This window comes from Myotis yumanensis, unplaced genomic scaffold (genome assembly GCF_028538775.1).
Source record: "Myotis yumanensis isolate MYYU_CA2020_CCGP unplaced genomic scaffold, mMyoYum1.0.hap1 SCAF_1, whole genome shotgun sequence".
In the NCBI taxonomy this organism is placed as follows: domain Eukaryota; kingdom Metazoa; phylum Chordata; class Mammalia; order Chiroptera; family Vespertilionidae; genus Myotis; species Myotis yumanensis.
This window is the reverse complement of record NW_027223752.1, coordinates 58,983,507-59,010,308: the sequence shown is the minus strand read 5'-3', so window position 1 is coordinate 59,010,308 and position 26,802 is coordinate 58,983,507. Positions and strand designations below refer to the sequence as shown.

The 26,802-nt window shown below is 37.4% G+C and overlaps 1 protein-coding gene across 1 annotated transcript; it reads right to left on the bottom strand.

Annotated features, from left to right (window-relative positions):
- Positions 1–509: 509 nt before the first annotated feature.
- MNS1 (meiosis specific nuclear structural 1) lies at positions 510–26,381 on the bottom strand. The gene is made up of 10 exons (XM_070404424.1): positions 26,300–26,381; positions 25,333–25,554; positions 22,112–22,239; positions 11,794–11,896; positions 6,761–6,990; positions 5,991–6,207; positions 5,775–5,882; positions 3,511–3,768; positions 2,253–2,378; positions 510–810 (listed from the first exon to the last, which is right to left on the bottom strand). Exons 1-10 carry the CDS (start codon positions 26,300–26,302, stop codon positions 718–720), a joined length of 1,488 nt encoding a protein of 495 aa, XP_070260525.1. The 5' UTR covers positions 26,303–26,381; the 3' UTR covers positions 510–717.
- Positions 26,382–26,802: the final 421 nt, after the last annotated feature.

The window sequence follows — 26,802 nt, the reverse complement described above, 5'->3', positions numbered from 1 at the left end:
TGGGTTGCGGGCACATCCCCAGTGGGGGATGTGCGGGAGGCAGCTGATCGATGTTTCTCTCTCATCGATGTTTCTAGCTCTCTATCTCTCTCCCTTCCTCTCTGTAAAAAATCAATAAAATATATTTAAAAAAAACAAACAAAAAAAACCCAAAATAAACCCATACTATATAGATTAGTTTGCTAAGGCCGCCATAAGAACCACAGACTTGATGGCTTAAACAACAGAAATTGTCTCACAGTTCTGGAAGTCTGAGGGCTCTCTGCTCCCCATGATGTCACATGCTCAGAAAATGTTGCTTTAAACCCAAATTAATTATAAATACTTATTTCTCTGGCCAAATCAGGCAAGTAAAGTTCCTAAACACAAACGTAGACAGAACTGTAGCCTGAATAGGGTGACAGAAAAAATTCTGAACAGTATGGAAAAGGTAGTGTCCTTATTTATATACATGGAATGTTATATAATATGGTGGTGTAGAACTCAGATATTCAGTACAAAAACAGCAGTTAATTTTGCAGTTGAAAGTATTTATTCATTTTAATTTTTATCAGAAAATAAATGTTTTCTTATAGAGAACCACTTACAAATGATGCAATGGAGATGTTTTAGAAAATTCAAATAGACAAGATTCCTATCACTGAACTGTAAAACAAAACTTACACTGACATCTAGTGGTAACATGCAAAAGAATCCAGGTTTTACCAAATCTTGATATCACTTTTCTTCACCAATTCCACTCCTTTTCTGATATGCTTTCTTAAACTCTTCACCAAGCATATCAATATCATCCTCTGTTTTGAATACTCCCTACAAGAAAAATATTTGTGGGTTACTTTGAATACCAGAATATTTCCCCAAATGTTTGTGAGACTAGCAAATTGAAATTTGCAGTTGTTTCTAAGAAGATAATTAAATCTCTTTAGTAGAGTTATAAAAAAAATGGTTATTTTCTAAAAATTACACCTTGATATACATACTGAATATTCTCAGACTGACCAGACTTCCTGATTTATCAGTTCCACTGTTGGAACTTGTCATAGGAATCTTCTATTTTATAAGTACTACTACTTGGATTGGCTGAATGGGAAGGAATTTAATGTATACTGTATGCTACCCTGTCTTGAAACAGACCTACAATACAATTATGAGGGGTCAGGGTGAAAAGTTTGAGTTTTGCCGAATTCACACATGAGACTGGCTCTTGCTTCAGTTCTATGGCTAATCAGCAAACATTCAATCTTGCAGGAAAGAATGAATCCAGGTTTGGAGTTTAGCCATTTGAATAAGCCCTTTAAAATTCTTTAGGCTTTTATTTTGTTTTCCCTTATAGTAAGAGGTGGCTCTTTAAAACAAAATTGAGCTTAAATATTTACTTATAAAGGATCCAAAGAATAATTTAGGTCATTTGGGGCCATTAGGACCTAAAGGATAAAAAGTCATTTTAGGATATCAGGTTTATTGGATTCTCCCCATCTCCACAATTATTTTCCTACAAAAATATCTAAATCCCAAGACTCTCCCAGAATTTGTAGTCTGTTTCACAGAATTTATCAATTCCATGTGGCTGTTGTCATTAATATATTATTTTGTATTCATTAATCCTATCTAAACAGATTATAAGGTCTTGAGGGCAGGCAATTACTCATGTTTCTCTTTCTCCTTCCTTAATTTGCATTGGGCTAAATATAAAATATGCACTTGATTCTTCCAATTGACTAAAATATCAAATGGCATAATTTCTATATTTGAAGGACGAAAATACACGAGTCCATGTTTATGTGGCCTGTGAAACTCAGTTTATAGTCACAGTGTATCTTAGATGTACGTGAAATTTGCTAAAAATTTTAAAAACTAGTTACTAGTGCCTAGTGATAACACAACCTCCTACTATAGAGCAGATCTGTCACAGACTCAGTTCAAGCATGTGCCACTGTATTACTGATTACAAGGTTTTCCTGTTGCAAAGTATCACAATTGCTTTATAGTAGTTCAGTTTTGTAACACCTACACTGAACGGTGAGAAAAGAATCTCTAAACCTTAAATTTAATACATTTAGCTCATACTTCTAAAAATGTTCCAAGACTAGCTCTCATTTTGGAGATATTCAATGAGTGGCTAAAATCTCACTACTGCTTGGTAACAGTAAAAAGTGAGCAAAACCCAGGACCTCTGTAATCCTAATACATGGTTTTTTTTCCCCCACCAGTAGATGTCATGAGGCTTACACTTTGAGTTAAATCTCACTTACTTTAGGGAGATATCCTAGTAATTTTGTAGCATGTTCTTGGAGAAGTTTTAGTCTTTCTTCTTCAATAATTGCATTAATACGTCCTTGCCTACTTTGCTGTAACTGCCATTCTTCCAGTTCTCGTTGCTGGAAATGTAAATAAAATTTTATTAATTGTCACACAATACATTAATCTTAAAGAAGTTGTCAAAACTACTCTTGCAGTGAATTAGATAAAAGTGATGAACTATTTATTGATACTAATTTCAAAAGATACTAGGTGATATACAGGGTGGGGCAAAAGTAGGTTTATAGTTCGTATGGAAAATGATACAGCAATTAATACATAATAATATAAGAATTGTGTTTTGTGTATTCACAACTGTAAACCTACTTTTGCCCCACCCTGCACATATATCATATATATTATATATTTATATATCTCTTTTACAGTAATTATTCCTTAAAAGTTATAAGAACAATACAAGGTGGAGCAAAGTGGGTTTACAATTGTTCATATGGGAAATAAAATAATAAATGATACAAGAATAAACTTGCACATACAACTGTAAGCCTACTTTTGCCCCACTCTGGTTATGACTGGGATTTTAGGAGGCAAGTACACATTTTCAAGACAATGTCTTCATTGCCAAGGAAGAAATGTTCAAAGTGATTTCCTAATTAATTCAACAAATATTTGGCAGGTGCTGAAGGCAGGTTCAGTGTCTGACAAAAAAAAAAAAATAATGGATACAACAGAATAGGGATATCTAAAAGAAATATTTCCATATATTAAATTTTTAAAAGCCTGTATGAAGTATAAAAATAGCATCAAGAGTTCTGAATACTCAACCACACCAAAATTCTGTGCTATATGATGTGGAAGAGATGTCTGGCTTTAATAAGTTTTAGGACTTAAAAGAACTCTTAAGGAAATATATCCAAAAAATCCTGTTGACAGGGAAGGATGTTAAAAGGCAGTATTGAAATAGTGATGAACTCCTACCAGGAATTATTTTAGTTAAAGTAGTAGTATTAATGCAAAGCTTTTCTTTGAAATAATTAGTGTACAAGGGTCACTATTTCTTCGGACCACTCCTTGTCAAAGTCATGGAAACAAGAAAGGAGAAAAATTATATATCATATATGATTAATAGCTATTATCTGGCACATAAAAGGTTCTCAGTTAACTGATTACTGGATGAATACATGAGCTGATTGCTGTTAAATAATAACCAAAAAAAAAAAAAACCCACCCCCCAAAAACATGTTTTCTTACTTTGTCTGCAAGGAACTGGTTGTGACGCTCTTCAATAAGTTTTTCCACAGCCCTCCTGTGTTCTAGTTGCTTCATTCTTCGTTTGTGAGCATTCATTAATTCTATTCGATCATCCTCAGCAAGTTTAGCTAACATAGCTTTTCTAAAGGTCTCCTCTTCCTCTTTTGCAGCCTGTAGTACTAGTTCCTTCAAGGCCATTTGTTCTGTAAAATTTTGCTTTAATTCCTTTTGCTTTCTCAACTTCTCTTCTGCTTCTTCCTAAAAGGCATTTATATATAGAAGTTAATTCAGTAACTGTTTCTTTAAAGCAGATTTCTCAAGAAAGGGTAGAATAGTTTGATTAAGCTTAGTGTTACAATGTGAAATAAAATTGAGAAATTAAGCCTTTTTAAGATAACACTTTGCATTATTTTAATACTGTTTGGATAAAGGGCAGGTTATGTTTGAATTGCCTTCTATTACTTGTTTTTAAATTTTAATTTGTATATATTGACCATCTTGTTTCTGGACTCAGAATTAACACATAACAACTTTGAAAAGAGCTGATATAAAAACTTTTATTGCTCACCTAAGTTTTATTAAATCTGTGTTCTGTGAAATTTGTACCAACTATGAATCATTCTAGAATCTTGCATGAAACTATTGTTAAAATCATTGATAAGTACTTTTCAGAAAAATAATCCAGCAATGACAATCAGAAGTTTTTCAGGGAAATTAAAATTTACTAGGAAGAGTTAAAAAGTCCTTTTCTATAAACTTTAATTTTTCCAGCATTTTATTATGAAAAATTTCAAACATAACCAAAAAAATATGAAGAATTTTATAGTGATCATTCACATACCTTACACCTGGATTCTACTAATAATTGCTTCATCACTTGATCTGTTCAGTTAGGACTAATGCACAATTTAGGTCCTTCTCTAATCTAACCAACCGTGCCCAATTATTACACAAGCTCCAGGTAGTACAGTATCCTGAAGGCATTCAAAGTAACACAAATGTTTTTAAAAAGGAGTGGGTTTTAAGTGAGCCAATCTGCAGTATCAGTTATAGCAACTTTGATCATTATATTGTGTATTCAACCTCTTCACTTAACCCTACTTAGCCCCCTTTTCAAATCCTACCTCCTCCATAAAGTCTTTTCTAATCACTCTAATTCATATTTCTTTTTTGGGGACTCAGATAGCATTTAACTTTTCCATCATTTAATTTTACTTAATATGTACATGCCTTATCTCTCCACTAAAAATTAATTCCTAATAGGCAATCTTATTTTTCTTTGAGCTACTATTTTCTTTATCAGTTTATCCATTGGTGTACTCTTAGATATTATTTCCATATCTTGGCTATGTAAGGCTGCAAACTGGACATCCAAAAGCAAAAACTGAACCTTGACCTAAGTCTCACATCTTATGCAAAATATTAACTGAAAATGGATTACTGACTTATAAATACAAACATCTAAAACTTTTAGGAGAATAATTTTTCAGGATCTAGGAAAAGACTTCCTAGAATTAATACTAAAACTACAATCCATAAAAACAGAAACTGATAAATTGGACTTCACAGAAATCGAAAACGTTTGCTCAGAGAAAGATCCTGTTAAGAGGATGAAAAGACAAGCTACTGATTAGAAGATATTTGTAACAAGGACTAGTACCTAGAATATATAAAGAACTCTCAAACTTCTACAATAAATGAATAAACAACCCAATTAGAAAATCGACAAATCATCTTGACTTGAGATTAAGTTTGTTGATACTGTTTTTCAATGATACATCCCGTGGTTTTCTGACTATTCTCTATATTAATGAGAAGGGGTATTGAAATCTTCAATTATATGGATTTGTTTAGTTCTCCTTTTGGTTTTGTATTCTGAAGTTTTAGGTTCATACACACTTAGGACTAGTACATCCTCCAGATGAGTTAACCCTGTTATATTGATTTCCACTCCAACTTGCTTTTGAGTAGTGTCTGCATGGTATATCCTTTTCAATCCTTTTGCTTTTAAATTATATGTGTCTTCATGTTTAAGTTGTGTTTCTTATAGACTACATAGTTGCATGATGCTTCTTACATAGTTTGTGAACTGCTGCCGGAGTCTAGCTGTGTCCATCCAGCCTGAAAATTACCTTTTAATTGTAGTGCTTATACCATTTACATATGAGGTAATTATCAACATCACTGGGTTTAAATCTATCTATTAATTCAATTCAAAATGATATTATTCTCTATGTTAATCATTCTTTCAATTTCCAACTTACTTTTAGTTTCCTCTTTTGTATTTCAGCTTGTTCTTCTTGGTATAATTCTTGTCGCACTTGTTCTAAATCTTCACGTTGCTGCAGCATTTGTCCCAGTTTCTCAACCAGCTATTAAAACAAAACAAAACAAAAAATAATCAGACTTTTACAGGTACCAAATCCTATAACACATATCTCAGAATTTCTCCAACGATAAAAAAGTGGTTATTTTAATACCATATTCTGAAGCTGTAGCCTTTTTTCTTCATTTTCTTGAACTTTTGCCATCCGATCTTCTTCTCTTTGTTGCTGCAAGTTGGCAAACTCTATGATTTTTCTGTTCTCTTCTTCCATTTCCTCACGTTTCTTTTCTCTCCAGAGAGCCTGCTCTTTCTGAAACTCTTCTATATACCTTCGAATTGCATTCTTTTTTTCTAACCTTTGTTGTCTTTCTCTAAAATGCAATCGTGAGCGCAGTTTTATAGTAACAAATAATAAAATATCGAAAAATATGTGTAATTTTGTTCAGTCAATAATCTGGGGAAAATGTATAGTGTGTTCATTCATTCATGCAACAAAACATTTTGAGTGACTATTTGCCACTATCTATATGATGGGTATGTTTTTTCTGAGTAACATACTATGCCTCTTCTCTAACCTACTAATGAAGTTTTATACATCACATTTCAAAAACGCTACAACCTGCTAACATCTGCTTCACAGCACTCTACACTTCAGCTGTCACCAAGAAAATTCATCTGAAAACAAGTCCTCTGACATACGATATGGGCATATTTAAGAAAAACAGGGGTTATTCATTGTCACTTACTAAGCATTTATTAATTACCAGATAATTGTCATGCCAAGAGATAAATAAAAGCTGGTCTCAGTTTATGTGGTAACATTAATGAGGATTTACTGTGTTTAGACACTCTCTTTCGTTGCTCTACCTCTTCAAGCCTGAGATTAATGTAAATGTTTATGCACATAAAATTGGATTAACTTACAATTGATCTTCTTCATAGATTTTCCTAACGATTTCATCAATCATGAGTTTCTCTTTCAGCAACTGCTCATACGCTTCCTGCTTTTTTCTCTCTTGTTCTTCAAGTTGTTTCTCTAAGTCACTATAATACTGTGTTTTTACTTTATTCCGTCTCTCTTCTGCAGCATTCTCTTCCTTTATTACTCTCTCCTGTTCTTCCATCATGATTTTCACTATTTCAGCATCACGTTTCTGTTATGAAAACAAAATTCATCTTCCATTTTCAAATCTGAGCAGTGTGATAGAATATTATAAAGCCTATTACATAAAATATTCTCACCTGTGTAGGTAAAAAGCTAAGGTAAGTCACTGTCACCTGAAGGGTTTGAACGATGAGTCAAACCATAAAGAGGCTTTCCTATTCAAGTAGTTCTCTTGAGCAACACATAATAAGGATAGTTATAACTCCACATTTGAAAAGCAGTAAATAAAATTAGATGTTCTCTATTAGTAATGTTACAATGTAACTGCAAAACAATAGCCATCTTTTTCTTCTATTTAATGGTGGCAGTTTTAACAATTTTTAGCTCTTTTGTGTATGTGGAGGGGAAAAAAGGGGTTCTATGGAAAGTAACCTCACAGGGTGATCTGAACATGGATTCCTAACGGGGGAGGTCATAGTTGATAGTCATGCCCTAAGCTTGTAACTTTTTAATATAAAGTTTATCTTTGCCTTAAGTGAACCCTGTCCATTGTTTCTGTTCATCTCTAGGTTAACATACCTTTGAAATTAGGCAGTAACCACCCTCAACAGAGCACATAATCTCATTAATACCCTTTAATCCAATCCCCACTCTGCTTTCTTCCACCTCCACATAATCTTCCTTATGTTCATCACTCTTTAATTTCAAATGCATAAAAGAAGCTACAAAACTTATTCCCTGGAGCATTTGAGATCTTGCTCCCCAGCATATGTCATCAGTTTGGCTCAAATAAACTCTTAAGGAATCCTCAGGTTTGGACATTTCTTACGTTGATGTGTATCAGCTGCTATTTAGAGTAAGGATAGCACAGGCACACCTGGAGATATTGAGGGTTCAGTTCAAACCACCACAATAAAGGAATATTGCCATAAAGTGACTTGTAATTTTTTTTTTGCTGGTGGAGGGTCCTGCCTTCAATTTCTAAAAAACACAGTATCTGTGGAGTAGGAGGAAGGGAAATGCAGTAAAAAAAGGTATGCCTGCCTGTACTATCTTTTTCATACAGGGCTGCTATTAATAACTCTGAGCAACTCTTAAGTTTCTCCCAGACTAAACTTTCTTTCCTGCCACTTGCCTTTTAAGTCTCTCTTTTTTAAAATCTATTAAAGGTCCTTTGTAATCATTATAACTTAAAAGGGTCACATATGTCGCAGTGTCTGTTTTCTGCAGCTTAGACCTCAGTCACTCAAGACCATCCTTCTGAGTATTGTTTCTTGAATGGGTTAAAACCCTTATTTGTTTTGAGCATTTTTAAATCATTTAACAAAAATTTTAAATTAAATATAATTGGGGCAGTTTTAAAAATTATCCTTTACTATTATGATCACAATAGTTAAATGCTAGAATGGTTAGCCACATGAAACATACAAGATCAAAATGTGAATGCTAAATGCCATTCCTGATCTAACTGATGTCTTTAACATATACAGTACACTGTTAATCTGACTTAATCAAAATTCTTTCTTCTGTTTGTGGGGTTTTTTGAAAATGTATTTTTATTGATTTCAGAGAGGAAGGAGAGGTAGAGATAGAAACATCAATGATGAGAGAAAATCATCGATTGGCTGCCTCCTGCCTGCCTCCTACTGGGGATTGAGCCTGCAACTCCGGCATGTGCCCTGACTGGAATCGAACTGTGACTTCTGGTTCTAGGTCGACACTCAACCCCTGAGCCACACTGGCAGGGCTTTTATTTTTTTTTTAAACATCAATATAAGAGAGACACATCAATTGGCTACCTCCCACATGCGCCCTGATGCTCTAACCTCTGAGGCAAACCAGCTAGGGCTGCTTCTGTTTTCTTAACACATGTTGTGCTAGGTTCTTCAGAAAAAAATAAATATGGCAGAAACATGTATTACATATTACCATAGAGGAATATGCAAATTGTCCGGGGTGCCATCACAGTAACAGTAACGACCTAACAGCAGGCTGACAGGCTGTGTGGGGCAACAAGGTCGGCAGGGGGGTTAGTGAGGGACAACCAAACGACTGAACAGCAGGCTGCGTGGGGCGACCAGGCCAGCAGGGGGGTTAGTGAGGGACGACCAAACAACTGAACAGCAGGCTGCGTGGGGCGACCAGGCCAGCAGGGGGGTTAGGGAGGGACGACCAAACAACTGAACAGCAGGCTGCGTGGGGCGACCAGGCCTGCAGGGGGTGGGCCAGTAAGGGGTGACCAAGCCAGTGGGGGGGGGGGGGGCAGTTAGGGGTGACCAGGCTGGCAGGTGGGGCCAGTTAGGGGCAACCAGGCCAGTAGGGGGGGGCAGTAAGGGACAACCCGGCCGGTGGGGGCAGCAGTTAGGGGCGACCAGGCCAGCAGGGAGGGACAGTTGGGGACAACCAGGTCGTCAGGGGGGGCAGTCAGGGTGGATCAGGCTGGCAGGCAGGTGAGCAGTTAGGAGACAGCAGTCCCGGATTGTGAGAGGTATCCCGGATTGGAGAGGGTGCAGGTGGGCTGAGGAAACCTCCCCTCCCTCCCCCCGGTGCACAAATTTTGTGCATTGGGGCTCTAGTACACTTATATAAAGACTTCTCATTTCACAGATAAAAAAACTAAGGCTTAGAAAGACTGAACTGAAACTAGCACCTAGATATCCTGATACCTAGTCAAGTCCTAAGAGTATTTTACTTTAATTTTTATGGATCCGTTTTATTTAGAAAATAGCTATTGTTTCATGTATCAGACAAAATGTTTACAACTGCCTTGAATAACCTCAATTATAAGGTAATTAAAACTGTAAACTGCTGGTCAAATAGCACATTGTTTATAATCTACTTTACTTTTGAAAGGGTGGAATAGAACTGTATGACTTAGGAAATGAAGGCTCCTCACCCTCTCCTATCATCACTGTTACAGCATGCTATATAACCCTTCAGATGTTTCCTAAACTGCCATACGTGCACACATACCACTACGGTCAACATCTATCCTGTTTTAAAAATATCCTCACTTCATATATTTATTAATTTGAGAGAGAGAGGAAGGGAGGGAGGGAGAGAAACATTGATGTAAGAGTGAAACATTAATTGGTTGCCTCCTGTATGTGCCCTGACTGGGGATTGAACCCACAACCAAGATATGTGTCCAACTGGGACTTGAACCTGAAACCCTTTGGTGTATGTGATGATGCTCCAACCAAGCCACCTGGCCCAGGCAATGTCTCTTTTTATTTGGTGCCTATACTGCACTGTACAGTTAAATATTTTAATATCACCCCTCTAATTGTGTGTATGAGTATGTGTGTGTGTGTTGCTATATACAACACATACACGTATGTATATATACATGTTGATATCCACATACATACATTCCAGGTCTTTTTAAATAAAAATGGTCTGTGATATGTATTATTCTCCAACTTGATTTTGCTTCAACTTTCTCTTTTTCCTTTTAACCTAAAATATATTCAGTCTAGCTTTAAAAGCCAAAATATTTACCTCTACCTCTTTCTCTTTAATAGCTGTACAACAAGCATGTCAAACTCAAAGGCTAACACGGGCCAAATAAAAAGGTTTAAGTTTATGTGGCTGCAAAAAACACAAAAGCTTCCATTTTCATAGAAATGTAGGTTTATTTCAATAGAGACATGCTGAATACAAAGGGCTGAAATAAATAAGTAATCATTAACATAAAATAATAGAATATTTTAATAAAAATTATTTTTTCTTGAACATTAACTTACCAGACACTGAATAACTGCACAAATTAATAAGCGTAATGCAAATAAACCTATTTTTCTTGTTCTCTGAAAGTGAAATATTTCCTGTTGCGCACACCAAACAAGTCAGTCCAAGACTAATGACGTGGCCATCAGCTGCTAAGATATTCGCTGCTAGTATTAGTGGAGAGAAATGGGGCACCGGCATGTAAGGGAAATGAATGCAACACGATTAGAGTCATCAGTCCTTAGTGAAAGTTGCAGTTCCTTATTAATAATTATGTATAACAGGATGTTGTAAAAATTAAGTTATGAAATTTTTATTAAAACGTTTCTTACATACCGTTATATTGGCTCAGCCGCAAAAATATTCGTTGTGGGCCGCATGCGGCCCGTTTGACATGCTTGTCATACAACATCTTTTGAAAGAGATCAAGGAGAGGGAACTCTACCACCAAAATGCTCTACACCTTAACAGAGCAATGAGAGGAGGGAAACATAGAGGCTGTGTAATGTTGAACAGACCTTTCCATGCGTGTCTAGCCTTTCTTTGTGACAGTGAGAGCTCAGTGAGTGTTAACTCAATAAACTCTATTTTCTATTGATGAGTGTGTTTGAAACTCCTTTGCCCAAGAGTAACTCTTGCCCTGAACTTGGCAAGGATGTCAGGACTTAGAAAAGGGGTAAAATAGAGGGAAACATGATAAGATGAGATTGCTGTTTATAAAACAGCAAAGTTTACCTAAAATTATAAAATGTTTTATTTTTTAGAACATTTTAAAAATGAAAAATTAATAACACAATGTAAATTATGCTAACAACTTGTACTGTATTGGTTTGTCAAAGAATAATTGGTTAGAGACCATAAAGAATGCTGGGAGTTTTTGAATAGAACCATTCATTCTAAGTAGCAACCTAATCCTTTATGTCTCTGAAAGGCTCTAGTATTAAATTAAACAAGGTTCAATATTAAATAATCCATGATTTCCTATACGTTAAAGATCTGAAAAGTAAAAAGTATTTAAGAAATCTAGCACTGTAAATTCTTTCTAATATGTAACAATTTTCAAAAAATTGTTATTTTAATGAACCTAAAAATACAGAGAACATAATGGATAGAAAATGCTTACCATTTGTTCATATTTAATGGCATCCTTTTCAGCAATCTGAGCTGCTCTTTCTTTATTCATGTAAGCTGCTTTTAATTTCTTCTCCAATTCTCTGAGCTCAATACTGTTTTAAAAACAAACAAACAGAAATTTAAGTTTGAGGATGATTACCATAAACAACCTATATCTGAAATTTAAAACAATTTTTACCTAAATGTGTAAAATATATTTACATTATTATTTAAATACTACAGGCCCAATGCATGAAATTCGTGCAAGGGCCTTGGCCCCTGCTCCCACCTGCCGCCACTGCTGCGGCCGGGGGCCTCTGCCGCTGCCTCGGCCATCGTGGTGGGGGGCAGGGGCCTCTGCCGCCTGACTCAGCCTCCGCCCGCTGTGGCTTTGTGGCTTTTGTCCGGAAGGAAGGACGTCTAGTCCAATTAGCATATTACGCTTTTATTATTATAGATTTTGAAAAAATACCCTGTTCTTCATACAAAGAAAAATCGTAATCGTGTGAAATGGGACACTATAATTAATTTTATACACAGAACAACCTTTTATTTTCAATAATCATCACTAAAAATATTTTTGCCAACTCCTGGCTTAGAGAAGGTGCTTTGTCAATATTGGTTAAAATTTCTGTCCAGCTACTAATACTAAAAGAATAACTACAGTAGAGGGGTTTAAACCTAAGCAAGTTATTTAAATTTTGTTCCTTGGTTTTGCTCTATGTACTAGTAAAAGGGTTAATATGGGAATTAAATTAATGTGTACAAAGAGCTTAGAAAAGTACCTGTTACACAGTAAACACTATAAACAGGAATTATTCTTGATAGTGATTATGAAGAGGGAGTGACAATTGGAAAGTTTGCTTCACCTCTCTGGGCTTTTCTTATCTGTTAAAAACTGGAAACTGGTCTCAGATAATCTCTGAATTATGTTGAATCCATAATTTTCTTAACCTTAGTGAAAGCAATATGCTATACAAAATTTTTTTATGTTAATGTGCCAGTCATAATTCTGAATATGACAGAACTACAGGCCCAGTGCACAAATTCGTGCACGGGTGAGGTCCGGCTGGCCCGGCCCCAACTGGGGCAGATTGGGGCCGGGCCTGTCGGGAGGAGGAGACAGCTGGAGGTTGGCTGCTGACTGGGGGAAGGGGCCGCAGGCAATTGGCCAGCGGGCCCCACCCCCAATTGGAGGAGGCAATTAGAGGGGGGGGCCAGCCGTGGGGACAGGCTGTGGGCAGTGTGCCGGCCAGCCCTGCCTCCAAATGGGGTGGGGTGGGGGGCTGATTGGGGACCAGCGGCCTGGGGGAAGATCCATGGGTGGTTGGCTGGCTGGCCCTGCCCGTGATGGGGGTGGGGGGGCTGATCTGGGGTGGGGCCGGGTGGGAGGAAGGGCCACACAGGGGGTTGGCCGGCCCACTGCCCTCGATCTGCTGGTTCGCTGGCCACAGTGGGCATCATAGCGACCAGTTAGTCTGGTCATTAGAGCGTTCTGGTCACTGGCTTTTTATATATATAGACATGAGAATTCTGAGTTGGAAGGGTCCTTAGTTGTCACCTAGATGTACATCTTAATACAAGTACCCCATACCTACAAAGAGATAATCAAAGGGGTAAGGGAAGAAAGATATTCCTGGTGTTATGGTGTGTCTTCTTGCCCTTACTGCTCAAGGTGCAAATGTATACAACACTATATTGCTCTTCTTTCATAAAAAGAATATTATAAATTAGGATTACGTTTCTAGGTTAGTCTATAAATTTTACTCTACTAAGAGGGTGATATATACTTGCAAGATTGTTGTTTTTTTAGTTGGACATTGGTTGTGAACCAATGTACAAACCCAATCGCAATTCATAATTGCCTCTACAAAAAAAATGTGCATCAATGTGCAAATAAATGACCTTTACCTGAAGGACAAATGCACACATTTCCACTGGATATATAGCTAGGAGTGAAATTTATGAGTCACAGGGTAGATTATATTCAAATTTAGTAGATAATGCTGGTTTTCCAATGATTTATAGATTTACACTCATTAATAATACCTAACTGCTCTCACTGCTACCCATCCTTAGTAACACTTTTTAGTCTAGTCATTCTTTTACACTTTAACCGCTCTTGTGGGTGTCTGATACATCACTGGGGTTTAAGTTATGCTTCCGTAGTACTAATGGAACTGAGACCTGTTCAATACATTGTAATTTATATATATCTTCTGTGGAGTTCTTATTCAACATTTTTGCCCTTTTTTATACTGGATTGTCTACTTCTTACTGTTGCTTAAAAGTTCTTTATATATTATGGATATAAGTCTCTTGTTGGTTATATACATTATAATTATCTCCTTCCAGTCTGTGGTTACTCTCATAGTGGTTTCTTTGGATGAAGAGATGTATTCTAATTCACCAATTACTTTCTTCATTGTCAAAGACTTCTGTGTCATGTTTTAAGAAATGCTGCTCACCAGAGACACAAAGATATCCTATATAATCCTATATAATAAAACCCTAATATGCAAATTGACCAACTGGCAGAATGACTGGTTGCTATGACACACACTGACCACCAGGGGGCAGACACTAAATACAAGAGCTGCCCCCTGGTGGTCAGTGCGGCTCAGAGAGAAGCTAGACTCACGGTTGGTGAGTGCAGTGGCGGTGGCAGGAACCTCTCTTGCCTCTGCGGCAGTGCTAAGGATGTCCGACCAACATCCTCTGAGGTCTCTGGACTGTGAGAGGGCGCAGGCCAGGCTGAGGGACCCCCTGAGTGCATGAATTTCATGCACCAGGCATGTAGTTTTCTTATATCAGTCTCTCAAAGTTCTGTCATTTCACCATTTACTTTTAGACTACAATTCTTCAGGGAATGCTTTTTGTATGTGGTGTGAGGCAGAAACCAAGTTCATTTTCTTCCATGCAGATATACAATTGATTCAGTCCATTTTATAAAAATGTCTTTAATGCTCTGCAGTGTTAGTTTTTTCATAAAGTAAGTGTGCATACATGCATGGATCTGCTTTTGGATTTTTCTATCCCATCCTTCTTCAGCTGGGGTTCCATAAGAGAATCAGGCCTCACAGAAAATGTAATGATTTGTGTTTTTAATTTTCTAAAAGATGGTATATAGCTGGCATTATTTTAGATCCATAGGAGTTAATTCATTACATATAATGGATGCCTTAGGTCATTATGGCCTAAATTTTCTGGTTGAGAAGAGGTGCTCCATTCTATTCCATTGATCCATTTGTTTATCCTGTGCTAAAGCCACACTATCTTAATTATTGTAGCTTTAAAATAAGTACTCATATTCTGGAGAAGTCCCCAGTTCTGATCTTGAAGATTATCTTAGGAGTCTGCCAGTCAAGATGGCAGAGTAGATAAACATTGTGCTCACCTTCTCCCATGATATCAAAATTACAGCTAAATTATAGAACAACCATAATTGAGAACCAACGGAAGACAAGCTGAACAGAATTCCTACAACGAAGGATATAAAGAATAAGCCATGTCAAGACTGGTAGGAAGGGTGGAGACAAGGAAAGGGCAGGTCCCAAGCACACAGTGAGGTGATTAAGAATTGAGAGGGCCTGGTTGGTGTTGCTCAGTGGTTGAGCATCAACCTATGTACCAGGAGGTCACAGTTCAGTTCCCGGTCAGGACACATGCCCAGGTTGAAGGCTCGATCCTCAGTAGAAGCATGCAGGAGGCAGCCAATTGATGTTTCTCTTTCATTGATGTTTCTATCTCTCTCTCTCCCCCTTCCCCTCTCTCTAAAGTCAATAAAAACATATTTTTAAAAAAGAATAAACTACCTAGAAATAAATTTACCCAAGGAGGTAAAATACCTGTGCTCGGGAAACTATAAGATACTGAACAAAGAAATTAAAGAAGACACAAATAAATGGAAGGATATACTGTGCTCATGGATAGTAAGAACTAACATTAAAATGTCCATACTACCCAAAGCAATCTACAAATTCAATGCAATCCCCACCAAAATACCAATGGCATTTTTCCATAGAACTAGAACAAATAATCTAAAATGTATATGGAACTGCAAAAGACACCAAATATCTAAATCACATTGAGAAAGGAGCAACATTGGAGGTATCAAGCTACTTAAAATCAAACTATACTACAAGGATACAGTAATCAAAACAGCATGGTACTAGCATAAAGAAAGACACCTAGAACAATGGAACAGAATATATAGAGAGCCCTAAAATAAACCCACATCTATGTGGTGAATTAATCTGACTAAGAGGCAAGAATAGTCAATGGGTAAAGACAGTTTCTTCAATAAACTGCTGAAAATAGGGCAGATACATGCAAAAAAAAAAAAAAAAAAGAAAAGAAAAGAAAGAAATGATCACTTTTTACACCATATACAATAAACTCAAAATGGATTAAAGACTTAAATATAAGACCCAAAACCATAAAACTCATAGAAGAAAACATAAGCAGTAAAGTTTCTGACATCACTCTTAGCAATATTTTTTTGGATATGTCTCCCTGGGAAAGGAAAACAAACAAACAAAAATAAACAAATGGGACATCAACTAAAAAGTTTTTGCACAGCAAAGAGAACCAACAGCAACATGAAAAGGCAGCCTAGTGAATGGGAGAAGATTTTTGCCAATGATACATCTGATAAGCAGTTAAAATCCAAAATAATTATGTAACTCATACAATTTAATATAAAGTAATTTGATTAAAAATAGGCAGAGAACCTGAATTGACTTTTCTCCTAAGAGGACATACAGATGGCCAACAGACATAAAAAGGTGCTCAACATCACTAATTATCAGGAAAATGCAAGTTAAAACCAAAATGCAATCACCTCACACCTGTCAGAATGACTATCATCAATAAATCAACAAACAACACTGGCGAGGATGTAGAAAAAAGGGAACCCTGTGCACTTTTGGCAGAATTAAAAATTGATGCAGCCACTCTGGTTGGTGTGGCTTAGTTGGTTTGGCGTTGTCCCAGGCACCAAAGGAACAAGACAAGGATGCCCACTTTCTCCACTCCTGTTTGATATAGTACTGAAAGTGCTAGCCATATCAATCAGACAAGAAGATATAAAAGGCATCCAAATTGGAAAAGAAGTAAAACTGTCCTTACTTAGAGATGACATGATATATACATAGAAAATCCCAAAGACTCCATCAAAAACCTACTAGACCTAATAAATGAATTTGGCAATGTAGCAGGATACAAAATTAACACCCAGAAATCTATGGCCTTTTTATACACCAATAATGAACCCATAGAAAGAGAAACGAAAAAAACAATCCCATTTACCATAGTACCAAAAAAATTAAGATACCTAGGAATAAACTTAACTAAGGACGTAAAAGACCTGTACTCGGAAAACTTCAGAACATTGAAAAAAGAGATAGAGGAAGACAAACAAATGGAGGAACATACCATGTTCATGGATTGGTAGAATCAACATCATTAAAATGTCCATACTACCCAAAGCAATCTACAGATTCAATGCAATCCCCATTAAAATACCAACAGCATATTTCAAAGATCTAGAACAAACTCTCCAAAAATTCATCTTGAATAAAAAAAAGACTCTGAATAGCTGTAGCAATCTTGAGAAAGAAGAACAAAGTTGGAGGGATCACAATACCAGATATCAAGCTACATTGCCAAGCCAAAACTGCCGGTACTGGCACAAGAACAGACATATAGACCAATGGAACAGAACAGGGAACTCAGAAATGGACCCAAGCCATTATGCTCAATTAATATTTGACAAAGGAGACAAGAGCATACAATGGAGACAAGACAGTCTCTTTAATAAATGGTGCTGGGAAATTTGGACAGACACATGCAAAAAAATGAAACTAGATCACCAACTTACACCATAGACAAACTCAAAATGGCTAAAGGACTTGAATGTAAGATGGGAAAACATAAAAATTCTACAAGACTCCATAGACAGTAAAATAGCAGACATATGTCGTAGCAATATCTTTACAGACACAGCCCCTAGGGCAGTGGTTGGCAAACTGCGGCTTGGCAAACCGCAGCTCACGAGCCACATGTGGCTCTTTGGCCCCTTGAGTGCAGCTCTCCCACAAAATACCAACTTCTGCGCATGGGCCACAAAGTTTCAATCGCACTGTACGTGCGTGCCCGCACGTGGTATTTTGTGGAAGACCCACACTCAAGGGGCTAAAGAGCCGCATGTGGATCTCGAGCCGGGGTTTGCCGACCACGGCCCTAGGACAATGGAGACTAAGGAGAAAATAAACAAATGGGACTACATCAAAATAAAAAGCTTCTGCACAGCAAAAGAAACCATCAACAAAACAACAAGAAAGCCCAATGCATGGAAGAACATATTTGACAATGATATCTCCGATAAAGGTTTAATCTCCAACATTTATAGGGAACTCATACAACTTAACAAAAGGAAGATAAATGATCCAATCAAAAAATGGTCAAAGGATCTAAACAGACACTTTTCAAAAGAGGACATACAAAAGGCCCAGAGACATATGAAAACATGCTCAAAGTCACTAATCATCTGAGAGATGCAAATCAAAACAACAATGAGATACCATCTCACACCTGTCAGACTGGCTATCATCAACAAATCAACAAATGACAAGTGCTGGTGAGGATGTGGAGAAAAAGGAACCCTCGTGCGCTGCTGGTGGGAATGCAGACTGATGCAACCACTGTGGAGAACAGTATGGAGTTTCCTGAAAAAGTTAAAAATGTAACTCCCATTTGACCAGTAATCCCACTTCTAGGATTATATCCCAAGAAAACAGAAACACCAATCAGAAAGGATATATGCACCCCTATGTTCATAGCAGCACAATTTACAATAGCTAAGATTTGGAAACAGCTTAAGTGCCCATCAGCAGTTGAGTGGGTTAAAAAACTGTGGTACATCCACACAATGAAATACTATGCTGCTATTAAAAAGGAGGAACTTTTACCATTTGCAACAGCATGGATTGAACTGGAGAGCATTATGCTAAGCGAAATAAGCCAGTCAGAGAAAGATAAATATCACATGATCTCACTCATATGTGGGATATAATGATCAACATAATTTGATGAACAAGAATAGATCGATCTAGAGACAAATGGTAGGTGGGGGGGGAGGGGGCAGTTAGAAAGAAACCAAAGGACTTATATGCATGTATATTAGCATAACCAATGGACACAGACACTGGGGCGATGGGGGCTTGTCCGGGCTGGGAAGGGATGGAGGAGGGGGTCAATTGGGAAAAAAGGAGACATATGTAAAACTTTAGACAATAATAAATAAATAAATAAATAAATAGATAAATAAATAAATGATAAATTGTCTTATAAATATTTTCTTGGATAAAAAAATGACATGTTCAAAATCAAATAAAAGTCTCATGAATTCTGAACTTATTTTCTAAATAAATTTCAATTATTTTTAAAAATGTATTCTGCATTTAAAAAATTAATTTATTTTAAATGTAAGCAGCTGAATCTTAACATAGGTAACTTTGGGTTATTTTGGATACATTTTAAGTACCACAGCAAACATTTTCTTAGACTTGCCAGTTTGCAAGTGAACATACTCATTAGGAAAATGGTCTATTTCTGCATGTCAGTCAAAATTTTACCATGGCTTATGCACAAAATAAGACATTCTTAGCAGTTTTGCATCGATGAGAGGCAGCTTACTCTATTTGAAAGAATGCTCAACTGAATTACTTTTGACTTAAATCAGAAGAAATTTTTCACAAGGTATAGGATTTTAGATGGACTATTATTTTCTTTTATCCCTTTAAATGCACTGTCTTCCAGTTTCTACTGTTGCTGCTGAAAATTCAGTCATACTTTTTTATTGTTGCTCCTTTGAAATCTTTCTTGTGTGGCTACTTTTGTTATTTTTGTTTTCTCTACTGTTGGATTTCAAAAGTTTGACTACGATGAATATGAGTGTAGTTTTCATTATATACTAGAGAGCTGGTGCATGAAATTCGTGCATGGGTAAGGTCCCTAGGCCTGGCTGGCTATCAGGGCCAATCTGTGGGGCGACCGGTGGGGTGATCAGGGGGCCCCCCACTCGCCCCTGACCTGGCTGGCCTGGTGCCGCCCACTCACCGCCCCCCTCCACCACCCTCCCCCCCCCCCCCCCCCCCCCCGGTTGGAGCCTGCGGGCTGGGGGCAGCTCCTATGTTAAACATCTGCCCCCTGGTGGTCAGTGTGTATCATAGCAACTAGTCGTTCCACCGGTTGTTCTGCTGTTTGGTCAATTTGCATAACAGGGTTTTATATAGATAGACTGAATTTTAACCTGTGGCTTTATGTCTTTAATCATTTTTTGAAATCCTTGGCCACTACCTCTTCAAATACTGTTCTGCATCTTCCTCTTTCATGTCTCCTACCAGGACTAAAATTATACATCTGTGAGAACTTTTCACTATATCCCATATCTCTTTGAAGTTCTGTAGTATATTTTTCTATCCTTTTTCTCTGTGCTTTATATTCTAGATATTTTCCACTAACTTGCTAACACTTTATCTCTTCCTCTGTTTCAATCAAATAACATCTAATTGAATTCTTACTATTGAAGTAAAACATACACTAGAGTGCACAAATCTGAAACATACAACTTGTAGAATGATGTCAAACACCTGGCCATCTGCTTATTAGCCAAGCTCTGCTTCACTTAACCCTCACCCATAGTTTTGGAATCAGCAGGTTACAAACTCCCAGCTCACCATTCTGGTTTCCTTCCTCTCCAGATCTCACTGTTACGCTTTCTCCAGACAGTCTCTTCTCAGAGGGAGCATTTATCTGCATCACCTCGTCTACAATTGCTAGACGTGGGAAGTTCCTCTCTTTAAATCTTTTATCAGTAAATTAGACAAGACATGTCACATAATAGAAAACCATGAGTGATAGTTTATCATGATTTGAGAATTAAGGTACAAAAAGATAGTTTCAGACTAGAACAATATGAAGACATTAGCAGTAATTTTAAATCATTTTTTAATAATAACCCCTTAGAGAATTTTAAAGTTGTGGACCTAAAAAAAATATACATGGGTTTATTTGCCAAACACATAATTTTAATGAGGTTCAAAACCCCTGAAACTCATTCATGGGTCCTATCATATTCTACAGAAACCCTCTCAGTTTAGATAAAACGCAACAATTATCAAAGTACATTTCCAATATATTCAACTATATAAGTACATGGGCATTTAGTTAGTCTCAAGTTTTAATCAAAAGGATGACATGGATACCCCTAAAAAGCAACTCAATCTTAGACAAGAAACATGTTCTAGAACAGTGATGGCGAACCTTTTGAGCTCGGCGTGTCAGCATTTTGAAAAACCCTAACTTAACTCTGGTGCCGTGTCACATATAGAAGTTTTTTGATATTTGCAACCATAGTAAAACAAAGACTTACATTTTTGATATTTATTTTATATATTTAAATGCCATTTAACAACAAAAAAAAATCAACCAAAAAAATGAGTTCGCGTGTCACCTCTGACACGTGTGTCTTAGGTTCGCCATCACTGTTCTAGAACAATGTGGTTAACAATCCCACTATTAGGGGTACTACCCAGTACCCTGGAGAAAGTGCAATGATACCAAGAAAGAAATTGTGGTGGCAATATTTTGTTAAGAAATACCAATAATCTAAATTAGATTTACAGAAGAGAACCTAGAAGGTGAACAAATGAAGGAATGGAGGATATCTAGCTTACAGAAGAAAACATTTAGTGGCTTCATAAATATGAAAGGATGTCCTCAAAAAAACTAATTTCCCCCCCATCAGATAGCAAAACTGAGATACGCACATGAAAGTTACAGGGAAATCAACTTTGAGACAGCAAGGGGAAAAGGTTATTCAAAGTTAGGGCTGAATGAAAAATTAAGCTCCTATCACAGTCACTAGAGGTACTGATCACAAATGACCAACTGCTTTCCAGAAATACTGTAGGAAGTTTATATAGGAGTATGAAATTAAATGAGGTATCACCCAAAGTTCTCTTAAGAGTAGGATTCTATGAGTCTTTTTATTTTTTAATATAGGTCATTTAAAAAATTAGGTTTAGAGGAGAGCAGAAGGAATTGATTTTTTCCCCACCTTAAATATTAACACTTTACTTCTAGGAATACAGCTTCTTTTCTCAAATGAATATACATAGGATATAAAGCAGTAAGTATTTCCAGGCAAAATGTTAACTAACTGCAATGATATAAAGAAATAAATTTCACTCTCAGGTACTAAGCATTACATAAAAGTTTACAGAGAAAAACTAACTACATGAAATTTATAGAAACCAAGATACCTGTTTTCTTTTACTTGTTGCCTCATCTTTTCCTCCTTCAGACTTTCGTGTTTTAGTTTTGCCAGTTCCACAGCCAATTTTTCTTCTTGTTCAAACTGGAGTTCCCTCAATCTTTTGTTTTCTTCTGCCTGAATAAAAACAAAACAAAGCACATAACTTTAGTTATTTATCTTCCAGAATTTACTTGTTTATAACAGAAAACTGCAAGTGCCTTCAGAGCAACAATTATTTGTTTTATTTTAAAGTACCAGCTATTATCTAAATAAATAATTGTCCAAATACTTTATCATGGAAAATTTCAAACATCACCAATAGTAAGAAAAATATTAAAATACACCCTCAGGCAGCCATCATTCATCTTCAATGATTAGCAATATTTTACTAACCTTTTTTCTCTACTCTTCCATGTCACTCTTACATTTTCCTTTGTTCTTTTTTTTCCTGGTGTATTTTAAAACAAATCCTAGATATGTTATTACCATGTATATAATTGAGTAGTGATCTCTACCTAATAAGAATTTCTTCCTATATAACAATTAACATGTGTAAAAAAATTAACAGTAATTCCTTAGTAAGGTCTAATACCTTGTGTATATTAAGGTTTCCCTAATTGTTTCAAAGATGCTTTTTTTTTTTTTTTTTTGGTTTGTTCAAATGAAAATCCAAACAAGGTCCATATATTGCATCTTGTTATTATTTCTCTTGAGTCTTTTATTCTGCAAGTCACCCCACATATACACTTTTTCCTTCAAAGCCATTATAAAGACCCCATCAAGATAAAGATAATTTTAAAAAGAGAAAAAGTCAAAAACTGAAAAAAAAAAAAATTTAAAAAACAACATAGGCAGACACCAGTGGAAGTGGCTCAGGCACCAGTTCTATTCTCTGATTTTAACTATCTCCATTTCCAGAACTGTATTTTAGGGCACCAAATAACCTAGCTGATGAGGGAAATTTCTTTACAGAGGAATTTTAGCTAAATGTGACAAGAATAACAAAATCAGAAATCAGTGTTTTGCAACCCCCTAATGAAAAAAAAGATTCACTGATGAAAGTTTAATGGGGATCTTTACAGTGGAGGGACCAGGCTGTCTCATTAAACCCACTGATCAACATTAGCATCACTGCAAATGAAACAACCAGTCATCATGTGCCTGCTGATGGGATACAGTGTAAGGAGAGCATCATCTATGGAGTAACTGCCGAAGAGTTGTATACAAATCTAATCATGCCTTTAAAGCTAACTTCCATTTAGAGAAAATATAAAAGACTAGAGGCCCGTGCACATTGAAAGTAAATTAATTAGAAGGTGGCTGGTGGTTGGGGCGGGACTGGGCTAGACAGGCCAGACATGCCCTGGAGCCAACCTCCTGCAGTCCGTCCCTGGCTGACAGCACCTGGGGCAGTGCCGGGGTTCAAAGGGTGTATGTGGAGTGAGCGGGTCCCTCCGGCAGGTGGGGTCCCTCGGCCTGGCCTGTGGGGATAGGGCCAAAACTGGCAGTCCGACAACCCCCGAGGGGTCCTGGAGTGAGAGGGGACACTGCAAAGCTGCTGTCGCTCGGCAGCTTCTGCTTTGAGTGTCTGCCCCCTGGTGGTCGGTGCGCGTTATAGCTACCAGCCAGTTAGCTGGTCGCTTAGCCTTTTATATATACAGATAAAAGTACAAATTAAAAACAACAAAGAGGAAGTAAACAGATAAATTTAGAATGTGGGATATTGTATACAACAACTGGCCTAGTTAATAACAATCGAGAAACATGAAGTTAAAAAAATTAAGGAGCCCCTGGTTAGAGCGTCAGCCCACACACCAGAGGGTCACAAGTTTGATTCGGCATGAAAGACAAGTACCTGGATTGGGGGTTTGCTTCCTGCCCTGGTCGGAGTGTGCTGGAGGCCACAGGTCATGTCTCTCTCTGTCTCCCTCTTTCCCTCCCTCCCACTCTGTCTTAAAAAGTCAATGGAAAAAATATCTTCCAGGGAGAATTAACCAACAACAATAAAAAATTTAGGATGATGGAAGCGCTGTCTTAGATTAAGAGGGACCAAACAGTCAAATATACTGCATGAGCCTTGTTTAGATCCTGATTAAAACAAACCAACTGAAAAAGCAGATTCCTGACATAATCACAGAAATCTGCTTATGAAATGATACCTAGAAGTTATTGATAATTCTACTGGGTGAAGATAGTGGCATTATGTAAGAAAATATTTTATAAAATGCCTACTGAAGTATGCAGGAGATAGTTGATAGGATATTTGGGATTATCTTTAAAGAAAAATAAGAATAAAAAGAATAAGAAAAAAATCTAAACCCAGAGATCTTGCTCAGGGTTAAAAAAAAATCATGTCTAAGTTTCTAGAATTTGGAACTTAGAGAGATGGTTACTACTTTTAATTTTTTTAAAAAAAGCTTGCTTTCGCCACTTCCTATAATATCCTACAAAATGTTGAACATAAAATAGGCACTCAAAAAACACTGAAATATCAGGATACTTTTTTCATATTTATGAGAACTCATTTCTTTTCTTATTGGCTTCCCTTTTTCTACCACCCTCATCCCTTTAAATATTTAGAAATTTCCACTGGAAAATTATCTCCGTATTTTAGGAGATATAAATTGTACCCGAATTTTTCAAGGCAGTATTTAAAAATACAAGTAAATTCATACCTAATATGTAAGTGTTCATTTTCTGCCTCTTAATAGTACACGTTTAATCTCAGTAAGTTCAAAAGGTATTAAATGTTTGTCTCTATAATTTTATGGAAGGCAACAGAATTGTACATATGTGAACAAAACTATGGATATTAGTAATTATGGACATCATATTTATGAAAAAAAGAAAAAAACACCTGAGTGCTAACTTTGTTCCAGGCACTATCACAAGGGCTTTGCATGTATTAACTCATTAATCATTAAAACTATCATACAAAGTAGGTACTATTATTATTCCCATTTTGTAAATGAGGCATAAAAATTAAAAGCAACCCACCCAAGTTTCCACAACTAATATACAGGAGTCCTAGGATTCAAAGACACATAATCTAGCTAGCTCCAAAAACCCAGCTCTGAGCCAATACACTGGGCTGACTTACATTGAGGCATCCTATGTCTGATGCTGTTGTTTATCTACTCAATTCCAGGATGAGCGGTTAGCTTTCATCATTTCCAAGGAGAAAACGAAGGGGGAAAAAATGATGTCAGAATGAATAATAAAATTTACCTTTTGAATGGCCTCTTCCATATCCAACTCAAATTGCTCATCCTGTAATAACCTGAGGAATCTCTTGCGATCAGCTCGATCATCATTTTCATTCCGCACAATTTGGTCCCTGATTTGAGACTCTATCTTATTTAGAGCCTTGATGTGCAACATTTTGTGGTAGTTTCGATCTACTAATTGCTGGTGCCTTTCATTGAAGCTCAAAGTTCTCCCTTTGGAAGCCTATAATACAAAAATTTAAAAAAATATATAAAAGTATGTATATTTTGGTGTTGCAAAATCTAATTTTTTAAAATATATTTATGTAAGCCTCAGGAACAAATGATACAAAGATAGGTAACAGTAATAATAAAAAAAGGGGGGGGGGGGGCTTTGGCTTCCTTCTTAAATTCAGAGAAATAATAAAAGCGTAAATGTGCTATAAATCTCTCAAAGAAGCAAGTACTATTATTCCCCACTTTATAGATGAGGGGTCAAAAGTAAAAGCAACTTTACAAGGTTCTTCAGTTAATAGCTGTACTAGGATTCAAAGACCTGCGGTTGAGCTCTGTACACCCAGCTCTTTACCACTTCGCAGGGAATTCTTCCTCTCCTCGTCCTCCTTCCTTACCCGCCCCCCCACCACCCGTCCTCCTTCCCTTCCCCACTCTCGACCTCGTCCCCTCCCCCAGCTTGGCCATAAAGCGCTGTTCTCATGCCTGCAGGTGTCCCTAATACAGATTTAATAGGTCAACCCACTGCTACTTATATGGGAAATAAGATTTATACTGGGCAGGTCTAATAGTGTCGGGAAAGTGCAACATAAGCTGGAAGCTACCGCGCACCTGAACGCAAATGCCACTTTCCCACTAATTCTCAGGCTGGGCATTTCAAATGCTTTTTCAGAAGCAGGCAAGCTCTAAACGACAACTCAATCAACAAATAAACAAGTCCTTTCGAGACCTCCCCACCGGCCCCACCCGCTCACCATCTTGGCGGACGAAAATCCCTGGCTTCAGGGAGCCACCACCCCCTCCTGCAAACGCAAACACCCGCTGTGCTCTCTGGTGTTTACGTGGTTCCCCCGCAACGGCCCAACCTGACCAAGGCGCGGCCTCCCATTGGACAAGTAAGACCCAATCAGCTGTGAGGTTCTTGGGCGGTGGCTCCTCCTATAGGTCCGAAGGGAGCGGGCGGGAAGTTCAGGTCCGTGTCCTGGCGCAGTCAGCCCCTTGCCGTCTGTTCCGGAGCTCGCTTCCCTCAGCTGGTAAACTCTGGTGGTTGGGAGCCAAAACGAGGAAACTGTTTCCATAGAAACGCGCAGAACCCCCTCTGGGAGCTGCGGCTGTGGTCACTGTCCACGCGCGGACCATCTGTGCCCGCGGACCTATCGCGCCCGGGTCTGCACTGCTTTGTCCTCAGCAGTGGGAGGCCCTGTCCCGTGGGCCTGGCTGGGAAATGGTGAGGCGCTGGGAGTGGCTGCTCAGCCCC

What these genes read in the sequence shown, in the direction of transcription:
- MNS1 (XM_070404424.1), bottom strand. An exon ending in TGGAAGAGGCCATTCAAAAG is followed by an intron (nt 22,240 to 25,332) that starts GTAAATTTTATT and finishes GTTTTTATTCAG; the next exon opens with GCAGAAGAAAACAAAAGATT. An exon ending in TACAAAAGAGGAAACTAAAA is followed by an intron (nt 3,769 to 5,774) that starts GTAAGTTGGAAA and finishes AATGCCTTTTAG; the next exon opens with GAAGAAGCAGAAGAGAAGTT.